This window comes from Lithobates pipiens, unplaced genomic scaffold, assembly GCF_037356315.1.
Source record: "Lithobates pipiens isolate NorthernLeopardFrog02 unplaced genomic scaffold, aLitPip1_a1.2 Scaffold_19, whole genome shotgun sequence".
Lineage (NCBI taxonomy): Eukaryota > Metazoa > Chordata > Amphibia > Anura > Ranidae > Lithobates > Lithobates pipiens.
In genome coordinates this window covers 589622420-589644600 of record NW_027507764.1, presented here as the reverse complement: position 1 = coordinate 589644600, position 22181 = coordinate 589622420, and the positions used below count along the sequence as shown (strand labels likewise).

General features: G+C 46.4%; 1 protein-coding gene across 1 annotated transcript; it reads left to right on the top strand.

Moving 5' to 3' along the window:
* Nucleotides 1-131: 131 nt before the first annotated feature.
* Nucleotides 132-20932, top strand: LOC143997763 (neutrophilic granule protein-like). Its single transcript, XM_077493552.1, has 5 exons — nt 132-469; nt 6440-7320; nt 13081-13182; nt 14519-14599; nt 20393-20932. The coding sequence occupies exons 2-5, from the start codon at nt 7117-7119 to the stop codon at nt 20642-20644; spliced, it is 639 nt and encodes a 212-aa protein (XP_077349678.1). The 5' UTR covers nt 132-469; nt 6440-7116; the 3' UTR covers nt 20645-20932.
* Nucleotides 20933-22181: the final 1249 nt, after the last annotated feature.

Below are 22181 nucleotides of genomic sequence, written 5' to 3'. Positions count from 1 at the left end.
CTGACCGTCTCCTGTATCATGTCTGCAGTCTCTGATCATCTCCTGTATCATGTCTGCAGTCTCTGACTATCCCCTGTATCATGTCTGCAGTCTCTGACTATCCCCTGTATCATGTTTGCAGTCTCCGATCATCTCCTGTATCATGTCCGCAGTCTCTGACTGTCTCATATATCATCTCCGCAGTCTCTGACCATCTCCTGTATCATGGCAGCAGTCTCTGACCATCTCCTGAAGTGGAGCTCTAATAGGAAGAGGTGGAGCATAAAGAGGATGGGGGGGGGGGTTTACTAGACATGTGCGATTAGTTTCGTACGAATTGAAAACTCGCACGAATCTCCGGAAATTCATACATTCGTACGAATCTGAAATATGAATTTCTATGCTTACGAATTTCATACAAAATTTTTGTTAACGAATTTCAGATCCAAATTACCAGAAACATGACTGGTGTTTTGTTCACCAATCAGAAGTCAGCACAGCACATTGTTGTTAGGAGTAGGGATGAGCTTCGTGTTCGAGTCGAACGTACGTTCGACTCGAACATTGGCTGTTCGTCCGTTCGGCGAAATCCGAACTCTTGGTCCGTTCGCGTCAAAATTCGTGTGGCGCGCACGGCCCACAATGCACTGCGATGGCGCAGTGCATTGCTGGCTCGTGATTGGCCAAGCATGCACTGTGACCCCGCATGCTTGGCCAATCGCAGCGCCAGCAGCGAGGAGAGCCATGATTGGCCACAGGCATCCTGCCTGTGGCCAATCATAGCTCAGGCTGTGTAGTGCACGCCCCACACTATATAAGGCCACCATTGAGGCGGCCTCGTGTAGTGTGTTGGCATCTGAAGCAGTGGGTGTTCTGTGTACCTTCAACACAGTTACACACCGATCGTTTTTGGCTGATTTCCTATCTTGCTCTTGTGTAGTGGTTATTGTCTGTGCCCTGACCGCAGTATACACCACTATATTCACCTCACCTATATAGCTAGTGATCTAGCTTTAATAATAGAGCTTGCAGTCAGTAGTGTCAGGAGATAGTGCGTGCTGTCTGCGTGCTCTGTACCCAGTACATACCGCTATAATCCACCTACATAGCTCTTCTCTATTTGAGCCCATTTGCCATCTGCAGGAGTTATTGGAAGTTGTGTGTGCCTCCAGCACAGCACAGTATACATCTGTATATACCCCTTTATCTCTGCTGTTTTCTGGTTATTGTCTGCGTGCCCTGACCGCAGTATACACCGTGATATTCACCTCACCTATATAGCTAGTGGTCCATCTTTAACAATAGAGCTTGCAGTCAGTAGTGGCAGGAGATAGTGCGTGCTGTCTGCATGCTCTGTACCCAGTACATACCGCTATAATCCACCTAAATAGCTGTTCTCTATTTGGGCCCAATTGTCATCTGCAGGAGTTATTGGAAGTTGTGTGTGCTTCCAGTATACATCTGTATATACCCCTTTATCTCTGGTGTTCTATAATAAAGGCATCTGCAGGAGTTAGTGGGTGTTGTGTGCCTCCAGCACAATATAAACTACCCAACTACTGTTTTACCCAACTCCCTTCAGGCCATTACCATGTCTGGAAGGCCAACAAGGAGAGGCAGACAGGGGCGAGCCGATAAAAGAGGGCAAGCAGGCTCTGTGTCTAGAGACAACAGTGCTGGTCGTGGACGCGGTGCATTGTCATCAGCACGTGGCCATGGGACATGCTTGTCCTTCTTTTCTGCAGCTGGACATGTTGAACCGCAACATGCCAACGACTTGGTAGAGTGGATGCCCAAGCCCTCTTCATCCTCCTCATCCTCTCTCACCCAGTCTCAGGGTAGTAGCAAAGCAGCTGCCAACGCATCGTCTTCCCTCCTCTCAATGTCATCATCAGTGACTCCTTCCCTAGACCCACCACGTCCTCCTGAGGAGTCTCCTGAACTCATTGAGCACAGTGTTGGGTACATGCTCCAGGAGGATGCCCAGTGTTTGGTGGGCTCTGATGATGACGCTCAGCTAGAGGAAGGCAGTAGCGTGAGCGCAGAGAGAGGGGATGCTCAAGAAGGACAGCAATCTGGCAGTCATGTTCCACAAGCTGCAGCATACTGCCAGGTTTGCTACAGCGATGAAGAGGGAGGGGATGATGAGGGCACTGACTCCACGTGGGTGCCTGGAAGGAGGGAGGAGGAGGAGGAGGAGGAGGAGGAGGAGGCACATGTCCAACGAGGCAGGATGCCCTCCGGGGGCCAGCTTAGGGGCAGCACACCGACTGAATCACACCGCAGAGCTCCGCCTGCGCAGAGCGCTTCCTCTGCACGTTATTCTAAAAGTTCTTTGGTGTGGGCCTTTTTTGAGACGAGTGCATCAGATCACACCGCTGCTATTTGCAACATATGTCTCAAGCGTATCTCACGTGGCCAAAACATCAGCCGCTTGGGCACCACATGCTTGACCAGACATATGTTGACCTGCCATGCAGCTCGTTGGCAAGCGTACCTCAAAGACCCACACCAAAGAACAAAGCGGACCTCTCCTTGCTCCTCATCAGCTGGCATCTCCAACCCCACTAGACCTTCAGTCCTCTCTGAAACCTGCTCTGAGAGGAATGAAGGTGTAGAATTAGGTGTGTCACAGCCAAGTGCTTCCGGGAACTCTGCTAGTGGTACATCCACGTCCGATTATAGCAGGCAAATGTCCCTGTCCCAGCTGCTGGACCGGCGGAAGAAGTTTACTCCCAGCCATCCACATGCCCAGCGGTTGAATGCTAGCTTGGCTAAATTGCTAGCACTTCAACTGCTGCCTTTTCAGTTGGTAGACTCGGCCCCCTTCCGTGAGTTTGTACAATGTGCGGTTCCTCAGTGGCAGGTCCCCAAACGGCACTTTTTCACACGGAAGGCGATTCCGGCTCTCTACTGGCACGTGGAAGGCAATGTCCTTGCCTCGCTGGACAGGGCGGTCAGCGGTAAGGTGCATATTACGGCTGACTCATGGTCCAGCAGGCATGGACAGGGACGTTACCTGTCTTTCACGGCCCAGTGGGTCACTCTTCTGGCTGCTGGGAAGGATGCAGGACAAGGTGCAGTAGTGTTGGAGGTTGTTCCGCCACCACGCCTCCAAAATGCTACTATTGGTTATGACACACCTCTCTCCTCCACCCCCTCCTCTTCTTCTTCCTCCATGGGCTCTTCCAGTGCTCTGTCCTCAGAACCAGCGGTGCTCCGTAGGTGTTGCAGGGGCTACGCAAGTACGCAGGCAAAACGATGCCATGCCGTGCTTGCGCTGGTTTGTTTGGGGGACAGGAGCCACACTGGGGCGGATGTTTTGTCAGCTCTGCAGGGGCAGGCCGAGAGGTGGTTGACGACACGCCAGCTTAAGCCAGGAATGGTGGTTTGCGACAATGGCACCAACCTCCTCTCCGCCCTCCGACAGGGACAACTGACCCATGTGCCCTGTGTAGCTCACGTCCTTAACCTGGTGGTGCAGCGGTTCTTGGGCAGGTACCCCGGCTTACAGGATGTCCTGAAGCAGGCCAGGAAAGTCTGTGTGCATTTCCGCCGATCATTTAATGCCTGTACTCGGCTGGCTGAGCTCCAAAAGGAGTTGAACCTGCCCAAGAACCGCCTTATATGTGACATGCCCACCAGATGGAACTCAACATTGGCCATGCTGCAGCGGCTGCACACGCAGCAGAGGGCCATCAATGAGTACCTGTGCAACTACGGCACCAGGACAGGGTCAGGGGAGCTTGGTTTTTTCTCACCACGCCAGTGGGGCATGATCAGGGATGCATGCACTGTCCTGTCACCATTTGAGGAGGCCACAAGGATGGTGAGCAGTGACAGTGCATGCATCAGTGACACTGTACCTCTTGTCCACCTCTTGGAGCATACGCTGCGTGGAATAATGGACAGGGCACTTGAGGCAGAACAGAGGCAGGAAGAGGAGGACTTCCTTGCCTCTCAAGGCCCCCTTTATCCAGACAGTGTTCCTGCTGTGCCACCCATCACACAGGAAGAGGGTGAGGAGGAGGATGAGGAGGAGGAGGAGGAGGATGATTGTGTCAGCATGGAGGTGGAGGCTGGCACTCAGCATCAGCATCAGCAGCAGCAGTCTTATAGGGATGATTTACAGTCCCAAGAAACACGTGGACTTGTACGTGGCTGGGAGGAGGTAGCTGCGGATCATGTTGTCCTTAGTGACCCAGAGGACTCCGGACCGAATGCCTCAGCTAACCTACGCTGCATGGCCTCCCTGATCCTGCAAAGCCTGCGGAAGGATCCTCGTATTCTTCGGATCAAGGAGAGGGACCATTACTGGCTGGCCACTCTCCTTGATCCACGGTACAAGGGTAAGGTTGCCGACCTTATCTTGCCATCGCAGAGGGAGCAGAGGATGAGACATCTCCGGGAGGCCTTGCAGAAAGCTCTGTGCAACGCGTTCCCAGAGACTGGGAGGTTACAAACTCCTGGTCCTGGACAACGTGTTGCTGAGGCATCGGTCAGAAGGAGCGGTGGAGAAGGTGGCGTCTGACTGATGCTTTCAGACAATTTTTTAGTCCGCAGCCCCAAGGTATGATTGGTTCCAGCACCCATCGCCAGCGTCTAATTTACATGGTGCAGGAATACCTAGGGGCAAGGTCAGACTTGGACACCTTTCCCACCGAAAATCCTCTGGCTTACTGGGTCTTGAGGATGGATCACTGGTCAAGAGCTTGCACAGTATGCAAATGAGCTACTGGCCTGTCCTGCATCCAGCGTTCTTTCGGAACGCACCTTCAGTGCTGCTGGTGGCTTTGTTACCGATCACAGGGTGCGCCTGTCCACCGAATCAGTTGATCGACTGACCTTCATCAAGATGAATCAGTCTTGGATCACCCACAGCTACCAAGCACCTGAAGCTGATGTAACCGAATAATTTTTTTTGAAATATCACATCCCTTCAAGACTGCCTATGCTGATGCTGAGTGACTGTCCTGTTATGTTGATTGTCTATCCTCTTCCTCCTCCGCTGATATGTTGGAAGAACATTTTTGGTTCTGGGTGATGCCAGCAGCCCAATTTTTCTGCCCCTGTTTAACAGGGGCGTTTAAGTACAATTTTTGATGCAATGCTTTGCAGCAGGGCTAATTCCTGCAATAAAACTAGAGTATATGGCAGAGGTTGGAGTGTGGTGGCACCAGCACCAGTGCCTAAGGCCCAATTTTTCTGCCCCTGTTTAACAGGGACATGTAATTACAATTCTTGATATAATATTTCACAGGAGGGCCCCTTCCTGTGCCCACCCATAGTAACGGTGAGGACTTATAGTGTTGTGGCACCAGCACCACAACCACCAAAGGTCAATTTTTCTACCACTGTTCAACAATGGCATGTAATTACAATTCTTGATATAATCGTTCACAGCAGGGCGCTCCAGCGCCCACCAAGAGTCACTTTGAGGGCTTACAATGTTGTGGCAAAACCAACACCTTGTTCCGCCATTTCTGCAGAGCATATAGGGCAGGCCCCTACTTTCAAACATCCAACTTACAAACATCTCCTACTTGCAAACGGAAGGAGACAGCAGCAAGTGAGATGAAAAAAGATGGACGACAAAACAAATTATACAGGGGTGATAACCCTTCCCTATGTTTTCCAAAAAGCTTTAAAATAGTTTTTTTGACTGGAGCTACACTTTAAAAATGTACCAGTTGAAAATTACAAACAGATTCAACTTAACACAACAAACCTACACAGTCCCTGTCTTGTTTGCACCGCCTGTATACTGCTGTTCTGAGTATATAGGGCCTGGGGGCCACACGCATTTCCTTTTTTTAATATGGGTACGGGGTTCCCCTTAATATGCGTACAAGACCCAAATAGGCTGGTAATGGGCAGGGAGGGCTACCCATGCCATTTTTCTCAATGATTTTCATCCATATTGCAGGAACCAGATATAACATTAAAACCGCAAGCAGTTTTAAATGGTGTTATTTCCGTTTAATGTCATTTTGTGCAGGGACTGTTCTAAACACGGGAAACACGTGGCACTTCACAGGCATACTACAGACACCCCCCAGGCACCATATTTAAAGGAATATTTCACTTTTTTTTTTCACTTTAATTGTCATTAAAATCAGTGTTCCCGCCAAAACGGCCGTTTTTAAAACTTTTTCTTGCATTGATCCATGTCCCCTGAGGCAGGAGTCAGGTCCCCAAACCCTTTTTAGGACAGTATCTTGCATATTAGCCGTTAAAATTAGCACTTTCCATTTCGAACGTTCGAGTCCCATAGACTTCAATGGGGTTCTAACGTTCGTAACGAATGTGGGGTCCGTTCGAAAGTTCTGGTGCGAACCGAACCGGGGGGGGGGTGTTCGGCTCATCCCTAGTTAGGAGCCCCTCATAATGATAAATTCATCATAATGAACATTCGTAATTGTTACAAAAAGTTTACAAACCTAAATGTTAAAAACCCCAGGAAGTCAGCACAGCACGGGGATGGAGGGAACCCCTCATAATGATAAATTCATCATAACGAACTTTCATTATTTTAACGAAAAGTTTACAAACCTAACGGAAATTCGTATTTCGTACAAATCCGAATTAAATCTTGTACACGAATCACGAAATACGATTTTTTTTTTCATACGGAATAAAACAGAATGAAATTAAACAAATTTTTTTAACGGCGCCCATGTCTAGGGTTTACAGAGGAAGGGGTGGGTCTTACACAGGAAGGGGGTGTGGCAAATTTAGATGGGGAGGCGCCCAATTTTAGTCTTGCCCAGGGAAGCACAAAACCAAAATACATCACTAGGATTTTGCGTGGGTAGCGCTACACTATGAAAACCGGCCAGCCTTCACACTGATAATATCTGGTTCCGGTTGCTTCAGGGTTTATAATTATTTAAACAATTTTACATGTGTGCCAGTCATCACAGTGCGTGTGAGAGGACTCTGAATGTCACCTCCTTTCTGCAAAGTCAATATTTCAGATTTTGTTTCCTGTTGAGAAGTTTCCTGCAATTTCTTGCCCGTGAGCCGAGAGCCAAGGCTCTGACAGCGACATCTGGACATTGCGCAATTTAAAAATCAGGGGACTGACAGTGCTGCCTTCACTCTATGATAGTGAGTGACGCTTCTGCCTGTCTGTGAATGAATTATCGAACGATGGGGAATTATTTCCAGATCTGCGTCTTGCTCCAGGCAATGACAGTCCTGTATTCTGCATCCATCTACCACCCATTGAGGAGACCCCCCAACCCTCAGTTACTGGAAGATTCTATAGAACTCTTCAACGAAGGACTAAATAATTCAAGTTTTCTCTACAAACTTCTCCAGGTGGACTCACACAGCCAGGTATGTAGTAAGGCTGCTCTTTGTCTTTGTGTCCAGTGGGCAAAAACACATCTTCTAGAAGAGGAGGAAAAGTCCAAAATCATTGACGCCTGTGACTTTCTGTCTTGGTTTTGAAATTGCAAAGAAACAGGGAAAGGGAGAGGAGAGAGGAACCTTCACACAAAAGACCTCAAGGGAAAGTGTTGGTTCCATTGGACTTTTTAGGCAAGATTAAACAGTAAGGAAAAAGACACATTCAAAAAAAAAAATATATATTTATTAACCACTTGAGACCCGCGCTATAGCCGAATGACGGCTACAGCGCGGACTTCCTTTGCTGGGACGACGTCTATTGACGTCGTCCCGTGCGCGAACGGCCTGCGCGCCCCGTGAGGGGCACGCGCGGCGCGCTCTGTGATCGGCGAGTCTATGAGACTCGCCTGATCACCGATTCGAGCAAGGGGTCGATCCGGACCCCTTATCACGTGATCAGCTGTCAGCCAATGACAGCTGGTCATGTGATACAACGGAGCTGGTAATCGGCTATTATTCCTCCTCGCGTTGACAGCGCGAGGAGAAAAAAAAAAGAGCCGATCACCGGCGGCCGTGATCGGGACATTAGGCCCGATCACGGCCAGCCCTGCCAGTGCCCACCTGCCCCCTGCCAGTGCCACCTCAATAAAAAATAATGGCCCCCCGTCAGTGCCACCTAGCAGTGCCCACAGTGCCACCCAGCAGTGCCCACAGTGCCACCGAGCAGTGCCACCCAGCAGTGCCCACAGTGCCACCCAGCAATGCCCACAATCTGCCTCAACAAAGGTTCTGCACACCAGTGCCACATATCCGTGCCCATCAGTGTCATCTACCAATGCCTATCAGTGCCCATCAGTCCCATCTATCAGTGGTACCTATCAGTGCCCCTTAGTGCCACCCATCCGTGCCATCTTATCTGTGCCCATCTTTGCCCATCAGTGCCGCCTTATCTGTGCCCATCATTGCCGCTTTATCTGTGCCTATTAGTGCCACCTTAACTATGCCTATCAGTGCCCACCAGTGCAGCCTATCAGTGCCCACCAGTGCAGCCTATCAGTGCCCACCAATGCAGCCTATCAGTGCCCACCAGTGCAGCCTATCAGTGCCCACCAGTGCAGCCTATCAGTGCCCACCAATGCAGCCTATCAGTGCCCACCAGTGCAGCCTATCAGTGCCGCCTCATCAGCGCACTTCAATGAAGGAGAAAAATGACCTGTTTGCAAAATTTTATAACAAACTATTAAACATGATTTTTTGATTTTTTTTGCAGCTTTTTTTGTTTGTTTAGCAAAAAATAAAACTCCGAGCTGTAATTAAATACCACCAAAAGAAAGCTCTATTTGTGGGAAAAAAACGATAAAAATGTCATTTGGGTACAGTGTTGTATGACCGCGCAATTGTCATTCAAAGTGCATCAGCGCTGAAAGCTGAAAATTGGTCTGGGCAGGAGGGGGGTCTAAGTGCCCAGTAAGCAAGTGGTTAAAAGACTAAAAATTGAAAAAAAAAGGAGGGAAAATTACAAAAACATATCAAGTACTGGTATTGTGTCCTGTCTATGTTGGTATAATCTAAACAATATCCATATTCATTTCCATATATATCAAAGAGTGACAATTTGTATATTAATACAGAAAATAAAATAGACAGGATATCAAATACAGAACTAAATCTTAGATATGTTCTGGCGCTCTACATGTTTCGCGTTTCTGAGCAAACGCTTCCTCAGGAGCTTTAGCAATTTTGTTTCTTCATGGGTACACCCCAAGAGAAATGTGTAGGAGGGAGAAGAGAGATAAAAGGAAAGTATTTTTCCAAATATATAAGAAACGGTTTTCACTTCTTCGGCATCACACTTTGGTCAATATAAGAGCCTGCGGTTGGTATAGAGGCTTCAGGTACTTTGTAGTGTGAGACAGCCAAACAAAAAACAGGAGGGGGTTGTGATACCCCGTATTCTTTTGGAATTGAAAGGATCACTTCCTGTAGTATCTTTAACCACTTGCTTACTGGGCACTTAAACCCCCCTCAGTCCCAGACCAATTTTCAGCTTTCAGTGCTGTCGCACTTTGAATGACAATTGCGCGGGCATACAACACTGTACCCAAATGACATTTTTATCATTTTTTTCCCACAAATAGAGCTTTCTTTTGGTGGTATTTAATTACAGCTCAGAGTTTTATTTTTTGCTAAACAAACAAAAAAAGATGCAAAAAAATAAAATCATGTTTAATAGTTTGTTATAAAATTTTGCAAACAGGTCATTTTTCTCCTTCATTGAAGAGGCGGCACTGATAGGCTGCACTGGTGGGCACTGATAGGCATAGTTAAGGCGGCACTAATAGGCACAGATAAGGCGGCACCGATGGGCACAGATAAGGCGGCACTGATGGGCAAAGATGGGCACAGATAAGATGGCACGGATGGGGGGCACAGATGGGTGGCATGGATGGGTGGCACGGATGGGCACTGATAGGTACCACTGATAGATGGGACTGATGGGCACTGATAGGTGGCACTGATAGGTGGCTCTGATAGGTGGCACTGCTGGGCACTGATGGGCACTGGTAGATGACACTGATGGGCACGGATATGTGGCACTGGGGTGCAGCACCTTTGTTGAGGCAGATTGTGGGCACTGCTGGGTGGCACTGTGGGCACTGCTGGGTGGCACTATGGGCACTGCTGGGTGGCACTGACGGGGGGCACTAATTTTTTATTATTTATAGTTATGAGGGGGCAGGTGGGCACTGGCAGGGGGCAGGTGGGCAATGGCAGAGCTGGCCGTGATCGGGACTGATGTCCCGATCACGGCCGCCGGTGATCGGCTTTTTTTTTTCTCCTCGCGCTGTCAGCGCGAGGAGGAATAATAGCCGATTACCGGCTCCGTTATATCACATGAACAGCTGTCATTGGCTGACAGCTGATCACGTGATAAGGGGTCGGGATCGACCCCTTGCACGGATCGGTGATCAGGCGAGTCTCATAGACTCCCCGATCACAGAGCGCGCCGCGCGCGCCCCTCAGGGGGACTACGTCTATTGATGTCGTCCCGGAAAAGGAGATCTGCGCTGTAGCCGTCATTTGGCTATAGCGCGGATCTCAAGTGGTTAAAATAAGTAGATTGAAGACAGCATCTCCCAGTTAGTCCAAGGTGAGAGGGGGATCCTCGTAGCCCCTATAGCGTTTTTTCACCCGGTGAGGAGGTGGGACCGCTGTGCCGTGGCGTTTGTTTGTTTTTTTTACTTTTGAGTGTATCCGCAGAAACCACCCTGCGATAGATACACATCTCTATTTAATATTTCTGTCTTGGTGACCCCGGGTACACTATATGGCCAAACATTTGTAGATGTGAAGAATTTGTACCCCCTTGAGTTGTAGGCAGAGTGTAGCAGGATGAGGAGTGGGTTGGGTGCCTGCAGTGGGTCCAGACACGGAAGGATAGCAGAAGACAGTCTGGAAGATGTTTTGTTGCTGGAGATGCTCAGGCTAGGTCTGCGCAGGAAGCTGGTACACAGGTTGGCCATAGAAACTTGCAGGTGTGAGGAGAATATTTGCTGTCAGGGCAAGCGGGGTCAGTCAGGCAGCAGAGGTACCAAGTCAAATGTAGGTTTGAGGTCAAAGTCCAGGCCAAGGTTGACAATAGACAGGCAGCAAAGGTAGCAATTCTGAAGCAGGAGCAAGGACAAAGTCCAGGCCAAGGTTCACAACAGACAGGCAGCAAAGGTAGCAATTCTGAAGCAGGAGCAAGGACAAAGTCCAGGCCAAGGTTCACAACAGACAGGCAGCAAAGGTAGCAATTCGGAAGCAGGAGCAAGGACAAAGTCCAGGCCAAGGTTCACAACAGACAGGCAGCAAAGGTAGCAATTCGGAAGCAGGAGCAAGGACAAAGTCCAGGCCAAGGTTCACAACAGACAGGCAGCAAAGGTAGCAATTCTGAAGCAGGAGCAAGGACAAAGTCCAGGCCAAGGTTGACAACAGACAGGCAGCAAAGGTAGCAATTCTGAAGCAGGAGCAAGGACAAAGTCCAGGCCAAGGTTGACAACAGACAGGCAGCAAAGGTAGCAATTCTGAAGCAGGAGCAAGGACAAAGTCCAGGCCAAGGTTGACAACAGACAGGCAGCAAAGGTAGCAATTCTGAAGCAGGAGCATGGACAAAGTCCAGGCCAAGGTCCATAACAGATGGTAAAAATTCAGAAGCAGGAGCAAATTCAAAGTCTAGGACAAGGTCAATAATACTGTAGATGGAAAACAGAGGTACCAGAGGAGCAAGGTCAAAGACCAAGCCAAGGTTGGTAACAGATGGACAGAGGAACCAGCTCAGAAGCAAGCTTAGTTGTCAAAATCTAAGCCACGGTTGATAATATAAGGGTAGTAGAGGTATCAATTCAGTAGCACGATCAAGGTCAAAATCCAGGCCATGGTTGATAACTGATGGGCAGCAGAGGTAAAAATTCTGAAGCAGGAGCAAGGTGAAAGTCTTGGATAAGGTCAATAATGGACAGAGAACAGCGGCACTCAACTGAGTGCAGTATATTAAAATGATACATATGAATTTTGACATCACTGGATGTAGGGCACAGGACCAGCAGCCACATCCAGTGACGTCACAGCCGACGGGGAGAAGACTGCCAGCTTGACTCAAAGCCTTGGAAACCCGTGCAGCTAGCGAAAGAGCAGCAGCACCCCACACCGCCGGCTGTCTGGATCAGTGTCTGACTAGACATTTTAACCCTTACCCTGTGAGTTAATTCTTATTTTAAATTTGTATTTGAATAAATTCACCATTACTCATTTTAATATACTGCATCCAGGTGAGCGCCGCTGTTCTCCACATTATATATCTACAGAGCTGCTTCCTCTTCCACAGCTGCCTGCACCTCTAGTCCTCATCCAGAGTCCTCAGTCCTGATGCAAGCAATGGGCTGACTTTTGGGAGGAGTTATGCAGATATCAAAATGCGTTGATAGGTGGGTGTCAGTTTGGAGGAGTGGGCGTTCCTAGGGTAACTCCCACATGTGATGCAGAGCCTCTATGATTGAAAGAGCTGAAATCCAATCAAAAAAAAGGGGCGGACCAGGGACAGTAAGGGTGGGAAGGAAGGAAATAAATGAGGTGGATCTCTAACTGATGCATTTCGGCCCTCAGCAAAAAGCCTAAGGCCAAAACGCGTTAGTTTTTTTGGATGATGTTACTGCTCTAATGCTTAAATAAATATTTTCTATGGAGAAGCTGTCGAGGTGCCGGCCTGTACTTTCTGTGGATCTTTTATGTGTTGTGGGTTCTAAAAAAATTTTAAACTAACCACGAGATGGCGCTATAATCCTTTTTTAGCCACGCACACAGGAGCGGTGGGGGAAACAGGTGCAATTCGGACAGGAATCGCACCGCATCCCTGTCCAAATCGCATGCGATTCTATGCAGTGAGATTTGCTTCCATTCATTTTGTACTAACGCAAATCGCATCGGTTTGCGAGATCGGCAGCATTTGGGCGAGTACCGATACTCACGAAAATGCTTGGTATCGGTGCATCCCTACTGGGGAAAAAAAAAGGTTTTAACTTTTTAAATTGTGAAATACCTCATTATGGACACCAGATGGCGCTGGACGATCAGACGGAAACAACATTAGATGAATGACGGGGGTTGTTCAAAAGGGCGGTGTGAGAGCTGAGATATTGGCACCGTGAATTTGGATAAATAGACTGAATATAATGAAATAATAATATATCATTTTTTAATTTTCTTTAGGCAGATTTCCATGAAAATAATTCACTAAGCTTTGTTATTAAAGAGACGGTTTGTCGGAAGGCAGCAGAAATCCCGGAGGAATGTCCCTTCAAGGAGGACGGGGTAAGTAAGAGATATCGGTGAGGAACTGCACAATGCCGGAAAATGTATAGAGGGGAATTTACCTTCACATAGGAGTGTATGAACCTTTCCAGAGTTTATTAGAAGAGAAAGTCCGAGAATTAGTGGTGCTGCCCCCTGCTTTTCAGTGCCCATCAGTGCAGCCTTATCAGTGTAGCCCTGTCGGTGCACATCAGTGCCCATCAATGCAGCCTATCAGTGCCACCTATCAGTGCCCATCGTTGTAGCCTCATCAGTGCAGCCTATCAGTGCCCATCAGTGTAGCCTCATCAGTGCACATTAGTGGAGTTTTTCAGTGCACATCAGTGCAGCCTCATCAGTGCTCATCAGTGTAGCCTCATCAGTGCACATCAGTGGAGCCTATCAGTGCCCATCAGTGTAGCCTCATCAGTGCCCATTAGTGTAGCCTCATCAGTGCACATTAGTGCAGTTTTTCAGTGCCCATCAGTGCAGCCTATCAGTACCCATCAGTGTAGCCTCATCAGTGCACATCAGTGCAGCTTTTCAGTGCCCATCAGTGCAGTCTCATGAGTGCATATCAGTGCAGCCTATCAGCGCAGCCTCATCAGTGCCCATTGGTGTAGACTCATCAGTGCACATCAGTGCAGCCTATCAGTACCAATCAGTGTAGCCTCATCAGTGCACATTACTGCAGTTTTTCAGTGCCCATCGGTGCAGCCTCATCAGTGCCCATCGGTGCAGCCTATTAGTGCCCATCAGTGTAGCCTTATCAGTGCAGCTTTTCAGTGCCCATCAGTGCAGTCTAATGAGTGCACATCAGTGCAGCCTATCAGTGCCCATCAGTGAAGTCTCATTGGTGCACATCAGTGCAACTTTTCAGTGCCCATCAGTGCAGTCTCATGAGTGCACATCAGTGCAGCCTGTCAGTGCCCATCAGTGCAGCCTCATTGGTGCCCATCAGTGTAGCCTCATCAGTGCACATTAGTGCAGCTTTTCAGTGCCCATCACTGCAGCCTCATCAGTGCAGCCTCATCAGTGCCCATCAGTGCAGCCTCCTCAGTGTAGCCTTATCACTGCACATCAGTGCCCATCAGTGCAGCCTATCAGTGCTGTCTGTCAGTACTCATCAGTGTAACCTCATCAGTGCCCATCAGTGAAGGAGAAACATAATTTATTTGCAAAATTTTATAACAGAAACTGAGAAAAACATATTTTTTTCTTAATTTTTTGGTCTTTTTTAACTTGTTGCAGACTTAGAATGAAGTACTGTGTGCGTTTTTCCTGCATTTCATAGATTTATAACCGTTCTCTGGATAATAGTGACCATAAACCTCATCCGATGTGTGATTTCTCTCAGGTGATGAAGAACTGCACAGCCGTGTATTCCAGACCCAGGCAGGACAAGGCTGAGCTCAGCTGTCAGACGTTGGATCCTCCAGTAAGTGTTCCCTTCTCTTCTCTTCTCTTCTCTTCTCTTCTCTTCCCTTCCCTTCTCTTCCTTCCATGTGCTCTCAGCATACTTCGTCTAACTTCATCCATCTAGCGGCCATTATCACGGAATCACTTCCCACACTCCGCGTGAGTGCTTCTGTCGTATATTGCTTCCTCCCAATCTGAATATAGATATCAGATATTCTAACCACTTGCAACCAAGAACTAAGCAGTACTAGTTTTGGCTGCTGATAATGGACTGATTATTGAAACACAAGTACACAGGTAACACTCAGGACAACCTCCCCTCCCTTTGCATTCAGGGTGGGGTAGACTGTCCAATCAGCAGGAAAATCTGTTGGAGGAATTCCCCCTCCCTTCTCACAGCAAACACACATACACATCCCATAATACTTTTCTCCCAAGGCAGGCAGACACAATACAACAATGGAATACAGCCACACCACAAACAACCCAGCAAAGAGTCTATATATATATACATACAGTATATACACAACATTCCAGCGTGGTTGTCTGATTAGTACAGATCAGACTGGGGTTCTCGGTCACCCTGTGCCCCTAATAGACACAGGATAACTTACACATAGGTGGGACCGGGGGAGCAGGACAAGGAGATTCCAGTGCCTTCCAAGAGAAGCTGGGTTCCACAAGTCCCCTGCCCAAAGTGACTCCTGTCACAGCCATAATGCTGCATTTTCTAGATTGTGGTACTTAGAGGAAAAAAAATGCATTTTGGCCACTAGATGGAGCTGACGCTCCAGAAACAACACCTATTAGACAGATTACTGAGATTATTTGTGACAGCTGCTCAGGCATTCACACAGTTATTGTTTCTTATAATTAGCTGTCATCGGGGGGGAAGGGGTCCCCATTGCAAGACACCCCGAAGTAATCTCATTTTTGCCTAAATTTTTTTGTAAAAATTATGTAAATGTTGAGGGAAATAATACAACTAATTCTGCACAGTGTGTATCTCAACTCATTTCCTCCTAGCTCCATCCTTAACACACACCTTTTATCAGCCTGCACAGCAATCAGTTTGTAGCGCCCCCCATTGTGGCGAGTCGTTAAGGCAGTTCCAGCTCCAAGGTTCCTTAGTAAAGATGGCCCTGGGGCCATGTGGGGGAATCACACCTCTCGGTCTAGGCCTAGTTCACAGGTGTCCCACTGAACATGCAACGTCCAGGAGATATGGGGGCCCAGGTCGCCCAGCACATCCACCCAATGGAACCTTCTTTCCACCACCAGGCAGGTGGACCTACCTTCGTAGTGAACAAGGCTGAAATGCGTTTACATCCGCTGTGTCAGGTGCGGGTATGGAGATCGAGATGCTAAGAGGGCTCCCCTTGCGGCTAAGAGCAGTGTGCCCCTGGAGCTGGAGACAGGAACGTGGTGCTCAAAGAAGCGCGGTTTGCCAGGTGCTTGCTTGTAGTCAGAAGAGCTGGTCACCGAGGGATGACTGTAGCAGGCTGGTAGCAATAGCTGTACTTGCGGTGCTTGGTAAGAGGAGAAACCAGGAGCCAGGCCAGAGGTCATACAGAGCATAAACAGGGGCAAGCCGAAGTCCTATAAAGGAGACAGGAAAAGAAGCAAAGTCCAGATGCAAGCCAGAGGTCAAACCAGGATATAAAGGAGCGAGGTCAAGGCAAGCCGGGTCAATAACGGGTCAATAACGGGTAGTCCACAGATCAGGATACAGAGTCATAAGGAACACAGAGAAGCTGAGATAATCCAGCAATGTTCTGTCTCTAATGGCTGGTTTCAATAGGGCAGTTGGCGCCAGCGTCTGTCACGTCACTTGTGCGCCACCGAGCACACGTCGTGTTGCGCAGGCGCATGCGCCGATGCGTGCTCCTGCGCGCATCTGAACTCTCTGTGGACGTTGATGTTGGATTTGGGCGACATTGCCGGTCCTGCAATGGCCATGTCCCTGACATGTGTCTTTTATGGAGAATCAATACATCTTGGAGATTTTAAATAACAAGCAAGGAGTTGCGGACCACCTTTTCTCAAAGTGAACCTTCCTCCTCTAGGCCACCACTCTCAGTCTTGGTCCAAACTGGCTGCCACACACAAACACTCCCCACGTATTGGCTGAATGGAAATTTTCTTAGGAAGGTCGCCCCAACCAGTCCAGCACTTGCTACTGCAGCTCAGTCCGTTACCCAGGGCTGGACTGGGACAGAAATTTGGCCCTGGACTTCATCCAGACCGGCCCACTTACATTTTAAGTGGCCCATCAGCACCCCCTTACATCAGAGTGTCCCATCACCAGCCCCCTTACATCAGAGTGTCCCATCAGCACCCACTTACATCAGAGTGTCATATCAGCACCCCTTTACATCAGAGAGTCCGATCAGCACCCCCTTACATCAAAGAGTCCCATTAGCACCCCCTTACATCAGAGTGTCCCATTAGCACCCCTTTACATCAGAGTGTCCCATCAGCACCCCCTTACATCAGAATGTCCCATTACCAGCCCCCTTACATCAGAGTGTCCCATCACCAGCCCCCTTACATCAGAGTGGCCCACTGAGCCATCAGCCCACCGGGAAACTCCCGGTAGTCCCGATGGCCAGTACATGCCTGCCGTTACCTGCTCTTGAATTCCTGCCAAGCTGAACTTGACTTACCTAGGGCCACCCATTGAGTGGTTCCTCAGGAACTGGGTAAAAAGTTAGTACAATGTATGAGCAGCTTTACTCCCTGTTGTGTCTCTGGGACCAGACAAGAGTGGTTTAGAAAAAAAAAACCACCTCATTATGGCCACTAGATGGAGCTAAGGATTAGTTATTTTTTTCTTATGATCCTCAGCACCAACCTTCCGGAGATGAAGTGGTTAAAAAAAAAAGAGTGGTTTGGTAAGTCATTGATGGAGCTGAGGATCATGGGAAAAAAAATAACAACTACTCCTTAGCTCCATCTAGTGGCCACGATGAAATGTTTTACCAAACCACTCTTTTTTTTTTTTTTTTTTTTTTTAACCACTTCAGCTCTGGAAGGTTTTACTCCCTTTCATGACCAGCCTATTTTTTTGCTATTCAACACTGCGCTACTATAACTGGCAATTGCACGGTCATGCAACGTTGTACCCAAATTATATTTATACTTTTTTTTTTCACAAAAATAGAGCTTTCTTTTGGTGGTATTTGATGGGGGTTTGTTTATTTATTTTTATATAAAAGAAAAAAGACAGACAAAAAAATAAAAATAAAATAAAAATAACTATAATTATTACTTTCTGCTATAAAACATATCCAATAAAAAAAATGTAAAAAAATCAAATTTCTTCATAAATTTATTCTGCTACATGTCGGTGGTTAAAAAAAAATCCCAATAAGTGTATAGGAGTTGGTTTGCGTGAAATTTATAGAATCTACAAAATATTATATACTGTATTTACTGGATTATTTTTTTTTTTTCAAATATAAGTAATGGCGGCGATCAGCAACTTATAATGGGACTGTGATAGTCAATCTGACACTAACTGGCGCTGGGTGGGCAACTGACTAACTAGCACTGACATCACCAGTGACACTAATACAGGGATGTCCCCCCCTCCCGCCTCTCTTTCCGGGCCTCCCGGTGGCATGGGAGGGCCGATCGACGATCCACCGCTTCCGGCGGCTAGTGGCAGACTGGAATGAACCCGGAGACGGCTTTGTTCCAGTCTCCTTTATGTAAACACGGAAGTGACGTCACTTCCTGTTTACTCGGCTGCCAATGGCGCCGGATTAAAAAAAAATATACAGTATTCAGATACAACGTTTTCAGTGATCTGAATACTTTGAAGTGCAAAGGAGGAGTTTGGGGTCTTTTAGATCCCCCGATCCCTCCATAAAGAGTACCTGTCACTGCCTATTACTGTCACAAGGGATGTTTACATTCCTTGTGACAGCAATAAAAGTGATCAAATTATTTTAAAAAAAAAACACAATTTAATAATATAAAAATAAAGAAAATAAATTTAAAAATGTCAAAAAGCCCCCGTCACAGTGAGCTCGGGTGGCAAAGAAAATGCATATTCGACATGTGCAAAAGGAAAAAATTTGTTTAGTTTTGTTTCGTTTTAATTCGTTAATTCATTAATTTCGCTTAGTTATATTCGTTAACTTCCTTAAATTCGTTTTCGGATTTCGTTTGGTTTTCTACCGAATTTCGAAAAATCGGCCACATTCGAAAATATTTCAACCAAATTCGAAAATATTTCTACCGGATTCGAAATGATTTCAACATGATTCGAAAGTATTTCAACCGCATTCTAAATGATTTCAGCATGATTCAAAATTATTTCAACTGCATTCGAAATTATTTCAACATGATTCGACATTATTTCAACCGCATTCGAAATGATTTCAACATGATCCGACATTATTTCAACTACATTCGAAAATATTTTGTGACCCGACTTTAGGGCCATGTATCTCGGGGTCACTTAGTGCTAGAAACTCCAAATTTGGATATGTTGTAGTGCTAGTACTATTGTGTTTTCATACCAAATTTGGAGTTTCTAGCACCAAGTGACCCCGAGATACATGGCCCTAAAGTCGGGTCACAAAATATTTTCGAATGCGGTTGAAATAATGTCGAATCATGTTGAAATAATTACGAATGCGGTTGAAATAATTTCGAATCATGTTGAAATCATTTCGAATGTGGTTGAAATAATGTCGAATCATGTTGAAATAATTTCGAATGCGGTTGAAATAATTTCGAATCATGTTGAAATCATTTCGAATCCGGTATTGAGTCGAATTTTGGCCAAATTCGGCCGAATTCGGTTGCATTGTAATTCGGTAATTCGGATGCATCCGAATGTCCGAATAATGAAAATGTGTCCGAATTTCAAATCGTAACGAAACGAAATGCACATGTTTAATGCATATGGAAGTCACGCCCGCGTATGTAAACGGTGTTCAAATCACACACGTGAGGTATCACCACGATCGTCAGAGCGAGAGCAATAATTCTAGCATTAGACCTTCTCTGTAACTAAATTTAAAGTGTCGCCTATGGAGATTTTTATGTACAAAAGTTTCTCGCCATTCTACCAGTGCGTTCAATTATAAAGCGTGACATGTTTGGTATCTATTTACTCAGCGTAACATCATCTTTCACATTATACAAAAAAATTGGGATAGCTATGCTGTTTTTTTTTTTTTTTAATTCATGAAAGTGTCCCTTTTTGCAAAAAATTGCTTTTAAAACACCACTGCACAAACAAATACGGTGTGACATAAAATAATGCAACAATCGCCATTTTATTCTCTAGATCAGGGATATGCAATTAGTGGACCTCCAGCTGTTGCAGAACTACAAGTCCCATAAGGCATAGCAAGACTCTGACAGCCACAAGCATGACACCCAAAGGCAGAGACATTATGGGACTTGTAGTTTTGCAACAGCTGGAGGTCCGCTAATTGCATATCCCAGCTCTAGATTCTCTGCTAAAATATATATATATATATATATATATATATATATATATATATATATATATATATATATATATATAATAAAATATATAAAAAAAATATATATATAATATAATATATATATATTATATATATATATATATATATATACAGTATATATATATATATATATATATATATATATATATATATATATATATATATATATATATATATATAAAATGTTTGGGGGTTCTAAGTAATTTTCTAGCACAAAATAGGGATTTTAACTTGTAAACACCAAATGTCAGAAATAGGCTTAGTCATGAAAGGGTTAACGCAGACAATGTTCCTTCTCTGCACAGGTGTCCAGCCTCCAGCCAGCAACATCTGAAGGAGGTGATAAAATAAAGTCCAGCCAGAGCCATCCCAAGGCCAAATTCATCAACTCCGGCAAAAAGAATGAGAAGACTTTCCAGGATGACATCAAATTGCATAACATCGGAGGCTCGTGCCTCGAGTGCATATTTGACCCGCTTCCCAACTCCCAAAACACAATTAGAAGTTCTGTGTTTTATGTATTTTTATTATATATATTGTTGCAATTGGTCATGTAATTGATACTTTCATCATTTATTTTGTACATATTTGTAAGTTGTAGCATCTGGCTCTCATGAAAACTGTTTTACTGTTTTTTTTTTGTATCAAATAAATTTAATATTATTATTATTACTACTATTATTATGTTATATGGAAATAATTTGTTTCCCAAAAGAGAACCTGTCATCTAGAAACTAAGGCATAGGCTTGCAGTACAAAACCATTCAGATAGTACAACGTGCCTCCGCTGTGTCTGATTCATGTCTGAAGTATTTTTTTATTACAATAAATATTATTCGAGGGTGGTTACGGATTCCCTCTATTTATTGCATATATGTATTACCTTGTCTATTCCTATAGTTAGCTAGTCTATTAAAACTCTGATCACATGTTAACCACTTCAATACCGGGGGGCACTTAAACACCTTCCTGCCCAGACCAATTTTGAGCTTTCAGCGCTGTCGCACTTTGAATGACAATTGCGCGGTCATGCTACACTTTACCCAAATGAAATTTTTATCATTTTTTTCCCACAAATAGAGCTTTCTTTTGGTGGTATTTGATCACCTCTACGGTTTTTATTTTTTGCGCTACAAATAAAAAAATACCGAAAATTTTGAAAAAAAAATGTTTTTTTTGTTTCAGTTTCAAAACTTTGTAAATAAGTAAGTTTTCTCCTTCACTGATGGGCACTGATGGGGATACACTGCTGGGCACTGATAAGGCGGCACTGATGGGCACCAATGATGTGGCACCAATGAAGTGGCACTGATGAGGTGGCATTGATGGACACTGATATGTGGCACTGATAGGCGGCACTGATGGGCGACACGGATGGGCGACACGGATGGACACTGATAGGTGGCACAAATTGGCACTGATAGCTGGCACGGATTGGCATGGATGGGCGGCACAGATGGGCATGGATAGGCGGCACAGATGGGCATGGATAGGCGGCACAGATGGGCACGGTTGGGCACTGATAGGTGGCACAGGTGGGCACTGATAGGCGGCACAGGTGGGCACTCATAGGCGGCATTGGTGTTATACTGTACTAATGGATGCCAATCAGTGCCAAACAATAATGCATGCCAATCAGTGATGCCCATTATGGGCACTGATTGGCATCCATTATGGGCACTGATTGGCATCCATTGTGCTGACTGGCATCCCTGGTGGTCTAGGGAGGATTACCTTTTCCCTGGTGGTCTGGTGGCATCCCTGGTGGTCCAACGTGGGCATCCCCTGTCAGAGGAGCAGCCGATCAGCTCTCCTCTACTCGCGTCTGACAGACGCGAGTGAGGAAAAGCCGATCACCGGCTCTTCCCATTTACACTGTGATCAGCCGTGATTGGACACGGCTGATCACGTGGTAAAGAGTCTCCGTCGGAGACTCTTTACCGAGATCGTAGTTGCCGGGTGTCAGACTGACACCCCACAACAATGATCGCTGCGATGCGCGCCCCCGGGGGCGCGCAGCGACTCATAATCCTGATCACGTCATATGACGTCCGATCAGGATTATGAAACCACTTTGCCACCGTCAAATGCCTA

What these genes read in the sequence shown, in the direction of transcription:
- LOC143997763 (XM_077493552.1), top strand. Translation starts at nt 7,117, where the DNA reads ATGAATTATCGAACGATGGGGAATTATTTCCAGATCTGCGTCTTGCTC. An exon ending in GTCCCTTCAAGGAGGACGGG is followed by an intron (nt 13,183 to 14,518) that starts GTAAGTAAGAGA and finishes GATTTCTCTCAG; the next exon opens with GTGATGAAGAACTGCACAGC. An exon ending in GTCAGACGTTGGATCCTCCA is followed by an intron (nt 14,600 to 20,392) that starts GTAAGTGTTCCC and finishes TTCTCTGCACAG; the next exon opens with GTGTCCAGCCTCCAGCCAGC.